This window comes from Doryrhamphus excisus, chromosome 4 (assembly GCF_030265055.1).
Source record: "Doryrhamphus excisus isolate RoL2022-K1 chromosome 4, RoL_Dexc_1.0, whole genome shotgun sequence".
In the NCBI taxonomy this organism is placed as follows: domain Eukaryota; kingdom Metazoa; phylum Chordata; class Actinopteri; order Syngnathiformes; family Syngnathidae; genus Doryrhamphus; species Doryrhamphus excisus.
In genome coordinates this window covers 25847926-25858518 of record NC_080469.1, presented here as the reverse complement: position 1 = coordinate 25858518, position 10593 = coordinate 25847926, and the positions used below count along the sequence as shown (strand labels likewise).

The following is a 10593-nucleotide window of genomic DNA, read 5'->3' as shown; positions in this document are numbered from 1 at the left end:
ATTGAAATAAACATTTGCACAAGACAACAACATGCACTGTGAAATAGATGAGTCACGTGAGCTCGTGGGGGTGTACCTAATCAAGTGTCTTCTCTGAGAGGAGAGGACATAATAAAACTATGATCATAAACGGGCCGTGGGGGGGGTGGAAGGTGTGATAATAATAGTCAATAACGGTGCCTTGTCGGCGTGAAACGGACGTGAACAATGCGGGACGGGGTCCTTCCAGCCGCTTCACGACGTCAAGCCAGCGAAGCTCGGCGGGGATTTTTTTTTTTTTTTCCCGCCGTAAGCGGCTTAAAGCGAGGCGACGCTTTCGACGACGACACGTCAAAAAGGGCGAAATGTTGTGTAAACCTGTCGAATATAACGACACCGACACGCACTTTGTGTCGTCGCCCTGCATTACAATGTCTGACGTTCGGCATCGTTCCTTTTTTTTGAAGAAGTGCGCAAGTGCGCGTCGATGCCGCCGCCGCTCCGCCTCGCCGGACAAAAAAAGCGGTTTCGGCTTTAAAAGCGTCGCAGCCTCCGCCCGTTGCCGCCGGTTTGTGCCAATTGTCGTTTGGCGTCGACGCGTGTGAGATTGGAGCGAGCAGAGGCTCTGAAAGGAGCACATTGGCGTCGAGCGAGGAGACCTACTTTGAGAGGCGGAGCTCTCCATCGCCGCTGATGAAAGGCGCTTCCTCCTCCGGCAGCAACAGCAGCAGCAGCAGCAGCAGGCAGCAAGCTAGCTTACAGCAGCACGTTGCTGGCGTCACCGCTCAACTTTACGTCGCTCAGCGCTCTCCTGCACCGGGAGAACAACGGACATCTTCGCCACCGGCTTCTCTCCACGACGCCCCCAAGTCTACCCAGCTCGAGACAACATGTCGGCCTCGGCGGCTAAAGTCAGTAAAAAGGAGCTCAACTCGAACCATGACGGCGCGGACGAGACCTCCGGTAAGGCGAATGGCGGCCTCCTGTTCACCGCCATTTTCACTTTCTTGTCGGACACAATGCGAACGAGCGGGTTGTGCTTTTTTCTCGCCAGTTATCGCGTCCGCCGCATTTGTTCGAGCCCCCGCTACCGTTTCCCCCGCTTTTGTGTTCGACCTCGGCTGAGGCGCCGCCGTGCTGCCTAGCTAGCTTTGTTAGCTAGCGCGCTGTTGTTGGCGGAGCGGCCATGTTAGCTGCGCCGTTAGCTTTGGCGTTTAGCATCTCTGGCGTGGAAGCGTGCGTTTAGCCTCGATTTTTCCACCGCTTTCATGTGTAAAAGTGCCCCAAATGAGCTCAGCGCGGTTGTTGTGACGTTGAAAAGCAGACAAAAAGCCGTCTTTTATTTCGTCGCTAGCATGTAGCATACGCGTGTTGTTGTTGTAACGGGGTTACCTAACGACGTCTGACGACGTTTTTTGTGGCGTTTTTCAAAATTAAAAAAAAAAAAAAACACAAACTACGTTTGTATCCTCGCTGAAACGGAGGTAATTTTTTTTCGGGGGGGGTTCCGGACCTCGGCGTGGCCGGCCCCCGGTCCCATTGAGGCTCGGCGCTGGCCGCACGCTGCCTTGTCCCACATTTAAACCACGCGGCCTCGGCAGGAAGCGAGGAGCCCGAGCCGCCGCAAGTGCTGCCATTGGCCCGCTCGGAGCACCGCAGCCTGCACGCGCGCACGGACGTTAACCCGCCGTGGATGGAGCCCCCCCCCCATGCTTCCGTTGCCGTCTTGTGTCCGTGGAAAAGCGGGTGTATAAACCCCCCCATTCATTCATTCATTCATTCATTGGGGAATCTGCTATTGTCGCAGACTTTACAACTGTAAATGGGATGAAATTATTGATATTAATTTAATATTCCTTGTCTTTTCCCCTCACAGAGAAAGAGCAGCAAGAAGCTATTGAACACATTGATGAAGTTCAAAATGAAATTGACAGGTAATTTCTCTTTTTGTTGCTTGTACGGGACGCATGAACATTTACTTTACTTTTTTTTTTTAACTTGTTTGATATTTTTCTTTCAAAAATAGTGTCTCAAAAAATATTTGAAGCTAATATTTAATCAATGTGACAAATGTGCCATTTAATTGAATGCCTTACTAGCACGCATGTGGTTGAGGTTTGTGTACAAACAAGACTATTGGCCTTAGTAGCAACATTACAGAGGGAACAGTGACTCAACAGCACCGCTGCTGGTTGTAGTCATGTACTGCGCTCCCATACTGAGTAATTATACAATACATAAAAGTCAACACCACAACAAAAATGTCTTTATAAATCTTTATAAAGATTTAATATTAAGGGTGGCTCAGCAGTGCCTCTGCTGGTTGTAGCAGGTACTACTTTATTAGACTTAAAGTAAATATTGTGGTAATGTACAAAAGCAACAATGTAATATCAGTGACTCGTTGGCGCCTCCGCTGGTTGTCGCCGGGCACTGCGCCCCTAATGTTATGTGTTGTGTTGTGTCCGCAGGTTGAACGAGCAGGCCAGCGAGGAGATCCTGAAAGTAGAACAGAAATACAACAAACTCCGTCAGCCGTTCTTTCAGAAGAGATCAGAACTGATCGCCAAAATCCCCAACTTCTGGGTCACCACATTTGTCAACCATCCACAGGGTGAGTACGCCCGCATGCATGCATGCACGCTCGCCCGCTTTGTCATGGCTACGCACACGGTCTGAAAGTGTTTTTTTTTTTTTGTGCAGTATCTGCCCTACTCGGGGAGGAAGACGAGGAGGCGCTTCACTACCTGAGCAGGGTGGAGGTGACGGAGTTTGAAGACATAAAGTCAGGTTACAGAATAGATTTTGTGAGTAAGCCCCCCCCCCCTCCCCACTCGTCCTTTTCGCAGAGGGTTTGCTCTTCATGGCCTGTAATGTCCTTGCAGTATTTTGACGAAAACCCGTACTTCGAAAACAAAGTACTTTCCAAAGAGTTCCACCTGAACGAGAGCGGAGACCCGTCTTCAAAGTCCACAGAAATCAAATGGAAGTCGGGAAAGGTGCGTCCCCGTGTGCTGTTAGTCTTGTCTGTGCCCCCCCCCACCCCCTGACCCCCCTCCCTCCGTGACACACATGTGTGTGGCGTGGCAGGACCTGACCAAGCGCTCCAGCCAGACGCAGAACAAAGCGGGGAGGAAGAGGCAACACGAAGAGCCCGAGAGCTTCTTCACCTGGTTCACCGACCACGCCGATGCCGGCGCCGACGAGCTCGGCGAGGTCATCAAGGACGACATCTGGCCCAACCCTCTGCAGTACTACTTGGTACGCCCCATCCCCACCCCCTAATCTCCTCACACACACACAGTCTTTGACGCTGTGGATAAATGTCTCTGGTGTCGCAGGTTCCAGACATGGACGACGAAGAAGGCGAAGGTGATGAGGAGGACGAGGACGAGGAGGGTCTGGAGGACATAGACGAGGAGGCCGACGAGGATGGAGAGGACGATGAAGAGGATGACGGAGAAGATGGAGAGGTGAGCGTGTGAAAGTAAAAGTAACGGCTAGTGATGGATGGGCCCATCAGCATCACACAAACGGAGATGCAGTACTGACTGCAGCCAGCAGAGGCACTGTTGTCCTCATTGGCTACTTTGCCATATCGGGTTTTGTAATATCTATCGATATACTAGTCATGTAGCTATGAAAAGTTGTACTTTTAGTAGTATTTTTGGATTAAAGTGAAATATATTAATATATAAATGTTTTAAGTTTTAAAAAAATACTTATAAAAATACTAATGAATATTAAGTATAAAGTTGGGGTGCAGCTAGTATTTTGGATTAAAGTAAAAACCTGGAAATATATATTTTAAGTTGAGGTACATGGTACATTTTTTTCATTATTAAATTTAGAAAAATCAATTACAATTTTTAAAACTTTATGGAAAAAATCTGGAAATTGTATGAAAAGTTGAAGCACGTCTAAATTATTTTTTTTTTTTTGCATAATTGGTTATTTTGCATAATAACCTGGAAATATATATATATATATTTTAAAAAAGTTGAGGTACATGGTAAATTTTTAATTGAGAAATCTGTATTACAATTTTTTAAACTTTGTATATAAATCTGGAAATGGTATGAAAAGAGTGTCTAGATTAAAAAAATATATATATTTATATAAAAATATCAAAATGAATATTATGTATAAAAAGTTGTGGTGCAGCTAGTATTTTGGATTAAATAAAAACCTGGAAATATAAAAAAAAAAAGTTGAGGTACATAGAACTTCATTAAATTTAGAAAAATATTACAATTTTTAAAACTTGATGTATATAAATCTGGAAACGGTATGAAAAGTTGAGGCGTGTATTTTTTTAATTTTGTAAAGTAAAAAAAGCTGAGGTACACTCATGTATTTTTTAATACTTAATTATAAATATTTGAGTGATTTTTGGTAGAAGTTGAGGTACGTCTATGATGCAATTTAGGATAAAGTATTCCAGCATGGCCGCCCCTAATGCACGCTAACGTTTGTGTTCCAGGACGACGAGGGAGAAGACGACTAAAGCTATCAGCAGCCTCGCCCTCCTCACCTTTCTATTCCCTATTTGGTTTATCAAGTCATGTTCGGGAGCAAAGGTTTATTTTTATTTTAGTTTATTTTTTTGTTTGTTTTTTTTTTAAGTCCGTGTGTGCTTCATTCGACACTCTGAAGCCTCTCCACCCGTGGGTGCCATGTTCTGTTTCTCCTTCGACTCGTCTAAGGCCGACGGCACTTTGCCCTGAATTGTGAGTTACATCCCCAGGGTCATCATCTCTGAAAAGAAAATAATAATAAAAAAAAAACTAGAACGGGCTCGGCATCCTGCGTAGAATTTGAAGCCACTTGCCAGATTCCGCCTGTCCAAGGTGGACTAAAGCCATGGTGTAGTGAGCTAGCACTAGCAGACCTCATCAAGTTCACTTTTTCCTTCAAAACGAGACAGCCTTTTCCCCGACGTGGTTAACAAGTATGCTCATTCCTTTGTCATGTTCAGTGGGGCGGGAGGGAAGGGGGGGGGGGTTCAGCGTATGTTGGCTACTGGGGGGGACGGGACAGGGAGGGAAGGGGTGGGGGTATTTTGACACCATTTCTATGGAAGTTTTTTTTTGTTTTCATTGTATTGTTTTACAGATATCCATGCAAATTTGAAATGACATTTTTAATAAAGAACAAAATGGGTTAAAAAAACAAAAAAAAAAAAAAACACCACCACCAAGCTTGTAAATTTTGGCCCCCACTCGCTTCATGGATAGATCCAGTTCTTGTCATTTACATCCATTCACCTTCCTTTTTCTCCTGGGGGGGAAAGAAAGTGTTTAAAGTTTGAGGTGTAAACTTGCTTTGTTTCAATAATAAAATGTAATGTGTACACACGTGTTGCCCTTCTGTCAGCTGGTCAAAAGTACTTAGAGCCAGGAAGCTTCAAGGCCCAACCTGGAACCGCAAGAAGTAGCAAAGATTGGGGCTTGAAATATTTGGCTGTGCACCGGGGGACACGTGGCCACCGTCCACGAGAACCCCGGAAACCAAGGCGTCCGAGCCGAACGCCCTGCACAGGATCAGGGTTACCGGTGCTGGTGCCCCCTGCCGCGGCTCCACACGCTTCGACTCACTGGTAGGCGGCAACCAGGAGGAGGACCTTCATTCTTAGTCTGCTTGTTAGCAGCCTGGAGGCCACACATGGCTGCTCCACCGCACAGTAGCTAGCTAGCTAGCATGAGATATTAGCAGCTTTGTTTTTAGCATCCACGCCGCTCAACAGCAAATATTCACCCATTGTTCGCATTTTTTGAATTTGAGCTTCCGTGTTCGACTGTGGGATGTTTATAGATACCATACCCATGCGTCATTAGTGGACTTAAGTGGCCTCCCTGTGGTGGTTTACGAGGCTAGTGATGCTAGGTCAAACACGGAAATGCTTTGTTTAAAAACAGGAAGTGGCCTCATAGCGACTTGTTCCCCCGCTCTTACTGCGTATAAAGTTGTTTTTACATTAGCACATACATGAGTGTGGCGTTTTAAACAAATTTAAACTTGTATAAATACCACATTAGGCGTCATTAACGGATTTCTTGTATCGGCTAACGGGGCTAGTTATCTCGGCAAAGGCGGAAATGCTTTGTTTGAAAACAGGAAACGGTGTCATCGGGACCATTCCGCCCCTAAACCATGACGTTAATGTCGTTTTTAGATTAGCGCACGTTTTTTTTTCTCGTTTTCTCTCACTTGAATTAAACCAACAATAAAACCGATAGCGACTGAGGAATTTGGGGTAATTTCATATATCGGCTTTCTAATCCCGGAAGTGGCTGTCTTAAGATGTTAGCAACTTTGTTTTTAGCGCTCACAAACCCTTATTTTGTAGCAAACAAACCCATATTTAGGTGTCCAGACAGATCACATCAGCGGCGTGTTGCGTTTTATAGTCGTAAATACCACCACCAAGCGTCAGTAGAAGGCTTTTTGTGGCGGACTATGGGCGAGTTTGCGCCAAGTCAAAACCGGAAGTGCATTGCTTGGAAGCGTATTGTCCATTCTCTAAATTCCCCACTTTTACCGCGCATACAAAACATACCAACGTCTTTATTTGACTGGATTTTAAACCATAACAAAAATAAAACTATTTGCAGCGTATCTTGTCTCAGTATCGGCGTTTTAAAGCCCAGTCCCTCTCGAACTGCAGTAACTCCGGGCAACGCTTCCCCCCAACGAACCGCCACCAATCACAGCCCTGGATTCTTTAAACGAACCAATCGGAATACGCCTCTGTCACCCCGCTCCACCAATCAGTCGTTTCCAAAGGCGTGCCTTCTCGATGGTTAGTTTGTGTTTTAGTTGTTCCACTTTTTGCTAAAAAAAAAAGCGATAAAACTCACAGAAAACAACGCCGCTGATTGAAACATCCACAGGGAGGTTGCTAGTTGAAGTTAAACACGTAATGCGGTATAGTTTGACGTCGCTAAAGAATGAGAACGCGACATTCGCCCCCTCCTGTTCACGTCCACGTCCCGGAAACCACGCCAGTCCATGTCCACATGAGGAGGAGCCCCACCAGGACCCCCCAGGTAGGCCTCGGTGTTGTTCTTAAACATATGAGATATTAATGTATATTTTGATGTATGGATGCGTCCCAGGACCGGACCACAGACGCTCAGGTGAAAGGCGAGCGGGGCAGGTCAAGAGGTCGCGCCCCGTGGATCCCTCCTGGAATATCCTCCCTCAGGCTAGACCCGGTCTCTTCGCCCCCCACTCGGATGTTGTCCTGCTAGCGTGTCGCCAACGCGGCTGACCCTGCTTGTTGTGTGCAGAGAAATGGCAGAGGGGCGTCAGACGGCGCCCGGCAGGGGACCCGCGATGATGATGATGATGACGATGACGACGCGGACGCCATCACCCGAGACCTCAACGTCCTTCTCAAGGAGCAACAGAGTCAGCGTTCAAAGAAGTAAGTATCTTCGCTTCTTTTTGCACTTGGATGCCACGTTCCATGGAAAGGGGGTCCACTGGGGTCCGCTGGGGTCCACGACCCATCAGGTTTTGGTCCCCGTGTTCTCTTCTTATCACTCAAAATGGCCGCTTCTGTTGACGTCAACATGAAGTTACTTTGGGGTCACCTCTGTTATCTCCCCGCGTCGTTTGTGGCTTTCAGGGGGGCGGGGGCCGACGGTTCCTGCGACGTCCTTTTGCGGGCGCTGGTGGAGGCGGAGGTGGACGGCGTGGCCGTGGCCAACCAGCTGAGCGCCCTGAAGGAGACGCTGGACGGCGTCTCGAAGGTAACGCCCGTGCTCCGTGGCTTTTTTGGGACCCCGGGGGTGGAAACAGGGGGGCGACACAGACACCAAGACCTGCTCGGCGTTGCAGGACAAGCGTCCGTCCAAACTGCAGACGTCCAGACTGGGGCGCCAGCGTCTGCTTTTACTGGAGAAGATGGAGATCTTCGACAACACCAACCACGGCCTGCGGGAGCTTCTGAGGGAGCGAGCCGACTCTGAGGTGCGCCACCTTTTTTTTTAGCCGCCGCAGCTTTGACACCCGTCATGTCCCGTGGGCTTCCAGCAGGGGGGGTCGCTCAGGCTCTCTGAGGAGAACCAGGCCTTCAAGAAGAGACTCGCCGACTGCCAGGCCGACAACGTGGTGAGTCCGCTACACGTGTACCGCAGCGGGGCGTCCCAAGTGCCCCCTGGGGGGCGTTAGATGCTAACCGTGAGCACCCTGCTTGTCCCGGCCAGAGGTTGGTGTCCAAGCTGTCGGACAAGGAGAAGGAAGTGTCCCGCCTGGCCGAGTGTCTGTCCTTTGAGAAGGTCACACGCCGTCCCCCAAAGTTAACGTGTTTGCCAGCAGGCATGAGTGACGCTGACGTTTTTGTCCCGCCCCCCGCCCCCGTCCCCCCCTCAGGAACACGCCAAGACCTCGGAGGAGCTCTCCAGGATCCTGGGCTCCACTCGCGACCACCTGGAGTCCCAGCTGAGCCGCAGCCAAGCCGAGAAGCTCCAACTGGCTGCTCAGCTTCAGGTGAGCCTTCGGGCGGGAACGGTCTGTTCCCGGGTCAAACAGCGGCCATGTTAACAGCGTCGTTGACGTTCAGGAGAGCTACCGGCACCGGCAAGGGAACGGGGACCACGCGGCGCTGGCCGAGGAGGCGTCCAGACGACTGCGGGAAAAGGTCGGTCCGTGGAATTGAGGCTAACCTGTTAGCTTAGCATTATTATTATTATTATTTTTTATTGTGAAGGAGTCCCAGCTGGCTCAGGCGTTGTCCACGTGCAGCGACCTGCGTCTGCGCCACGCCAAGGAGGCGTCGGCCAGGGGTCAACTGGAGGACGAGGTCGCCGCCCTGAAGATGTGAGTCCTCGCCGTGGTCGCCACTTGACGCCTGAGACCGCTTCTTCATGTCGGTTCTCGCCCGTCAGTCAGGTGAGCGAGCGGAGCGCTCAGCTTCACGTGGCCGAGGAGCGAAGTCGCGCGGAAAGGGCGGCGCTTCGGGACGAGCTGCACGGTCTGAGCGCCGACAAGGCGTCCGTCACGCTGGACAAGCAGACTCTGCAGGTACGTGCTAGCCACGTACTAGCATCCTGTACGCAGTAGTACTACCTCGGTACTGTAAGACGGGAGTACGTGTGATGTCAGGCTCAGGTGACGTCGTGCAAGGAGAAGCTGGGATTGGTCGAGGATGAAACACGCCAACTCAAGACCTCGCTGAGGAAACAGGAAGCCATGTTGGATAAGTACAAGAGGAAGGTACGCTACTTCTAGATGCAGTACTTGTAGTATAAGCGTAGTACATGGTGATGGTCATGTGACGTCAGGCCCAGCAGGCTGAGCTGCAGTGGGAGGAGTTGCGCGTCAAGGGGGCGGAGCTGGAGAAAGCCGCCGCGTCCCAGGAGAGGGAGAAGGAGGAGCTGAGGGAGGAGCTGGCCCGCCTCCGCCAGCTGGAGGACCTCCCGGAGCGGCTGAGGAGGGCCCGGCAGGAGGCCGACGCCCACCAGAGGAGGAGCCTGGAGCACAACTCCGCCCTGGCCGAAGTCAGACGCAAGGTAGGCGAGTTTCGGGGGCGGGGCAGCCGGGCGTCCATGTTTCCTGGCGCCACTCTGACGTGTTTGTGGGCGTGTGCAGGTGGAGGAGCAAGGCGCCCAGCTGGAGGCGTCCCAGCGCAGGAACCTTCTGCTGCACGAGGAGAACAACGTCCTGAAGGAGAGGGTCCACAACCTGGAACGGTACTTCCTAATTCACACGTAGGTCACGTGACACCCGCCTGCCCCCGCCCCCCCTCAGCGTGCGTGTCGTGCAGGAAGCTGGAGGACATGACGCTGGAGAACAAGGAGATGTGCCAGGCCCTCCGCTCCAAGGAGGCCAGCGTGCAGAGCGTGGAGCAGCAGCTGGAGACCAAGGTCCGGGAGTGCGGGGTTCTCACCCGGCAGCTGCAGCAAGCTCTGGATGACGCCCATCAGCAGGTGGGACGCCCCGGCACCGCCCCCGTTTCCCCCCCCCCCCCACACACACACACCGCTCACCTTCTCCGTGTCCCCGCCCCCCCCATTCAGGCAGACGACAGCATGCACCGGGTTCTGGCCAAAGAGAGGGCGTCCCAGTCCAAAGCTTTGGACCTTCAGGGTCAGCTGAGTCGAGCCGAAGCCGAACTGAGTCAGCTCCATCGCAGCAAGGAGGAGGTACCGCCTTCCGTTTCGCTTCTTCTGCCAGGTCTGGCCGCCAAGCCGCCTGACGTCTCGGTTCTCCTACAGATGGAACGCCGCTTCCAGAACCAGCTGAAGAACCTGAAGGAGCGCCTGGAGCAGTCCGACTCCACCAACCGAAGCCTGCAGAACTACGTGCACTTCCTGAAGACCTCCTACGGGAACGTCTTTGGAGAGTCTTTGCTCTCCGCCTGACCAGACCATCCAGGACCACCGGATGGGGGACCTTGATGGATGGAACGAGGTCTGATGGATGGATGGATATAGATGAGTGCAGGGACCATGGTACTCGAGCTAAGCTTCCCGTGTCTCCTGGAAGTGAGATACAAGATACATGAGACTGATTTATCACTGGAAGGGAAATGGAGTGTCAAAATAAAAGCCTTAGAGGAAGTGAAATATGTTTATTGGACTTTTCAGGAAGAACGGTCTTTATTTA

General features: G+C 50.8%; 2 protein-coding genes across 3 annotated transcripts; both read left to right on the top strand.

Annotated features, from left to right (window-relative positions):
* Positions 1-551: 551 nt before the first annotated feature.
* LOC131127904 (protein SET) lies at positions 552-5332 on the top strand. Its single transcript, XM_058070232.1, has 8 exons — positions 552-942; positions 1856-1913; positions 2451-2593; positions 2683-2786; positions 2865-2978; positions 3070-3240; positions 3321-3452; positions 4463-5332. The coding sequence occupies exons 1-8, from the start codon at positions 870-872 to the stop codon at positions 4484-4486; spliced, it is 819 nt and encodes a 272-aa protein (XP_057926215.1). The 5' UTR covers positions 552-869; the 3' UTR covers positions 4487-5332.
* A 104-nt stretch (positions 5333-5436) lies between these two features.
* odf2b (outer dense fiber of sperm tails 2b) lies at positions 5437-10586 on the top strand. 2 transcript variants are annotated; one of them, XM_058070208.1, is made up of 17 exons: positions 5437-7028; positions 7098-7196; positions 7272-7408; positions 7613-7736; positions 7825-7956; positions 8020-8097; positions 8193-8264; positions 8359-8475; positions 8549-8626; positions 8696-8805; positions 8874-9009; positions 9091-9201; positions 9270-9497; positions 9577-9677; positions 9752-9914; positions 10005-10130; positions 10203-10586. In XM_058070208.1, the coding sequence occupies exons 1-17, from the start codon at positions 6930-6932 to the stop codon at positions 10347-10349; spliced, it is 2058 nt and encodes a 685-aa protein (XP_057926191.1). In that variant the 5' UTR covers positions 5437-6929; the 3' UTR covers positions 10350-10586. The 2 variants fall into 2 exon arrangements, with proteins under 2 accessions (XP_057926191.1, XP_057926192.1); XM_058070209.1 differs by having other exon boundaries at positions 8023-8097; positions 10203-10585.
* The last annotated feature ends 7 nt before the right edge of the window (positions 10587-10593 follow it).

Coding starts and splice junctions, on each gene's coding strand:
- LOC131127904 (XM_058070232.1), top strand. CDS start 870: ATGTCGGCCTCGGCGGCTAAAGTCAGTAAAAAGGAGCTCAACTCGAAC. Junction 943..1,855: donor CGGCGCGGACGAGACCTCCG/GTAAGGCGAATG, acceptor TTCCCCTCACAG/AGAAAGAGCAGCAAGAAGCT. Junction 1,914..2,450: donor GTTCAAAATGAAATTGACAG/GTAATTTCTCTT, acceptor TTGTGTCCGCAG/GTTGAACGAGCAGGCCAGCG.
- odf2b (XM_058070208.1), top strand. CDS start 6,930: ATGAGAACGCGACATTCGCCCCCTCCTGTTCACGTCCACGTCCCGGAA. Junction 8,476..8,548: donor AACTGGCTGCTCAGCTTCAG/GTGAGCCTTCGG, acceptor GTTGACGTTCAG/GAGAGCTACCGGCACCGGCA. Junction 9,915..10,004: donor TGGATGACGCCCATCAGCAG/GTGGGACGCCCC, acceptor CCCCCCATTCAG/GCAGACGACAGCATGCACCG.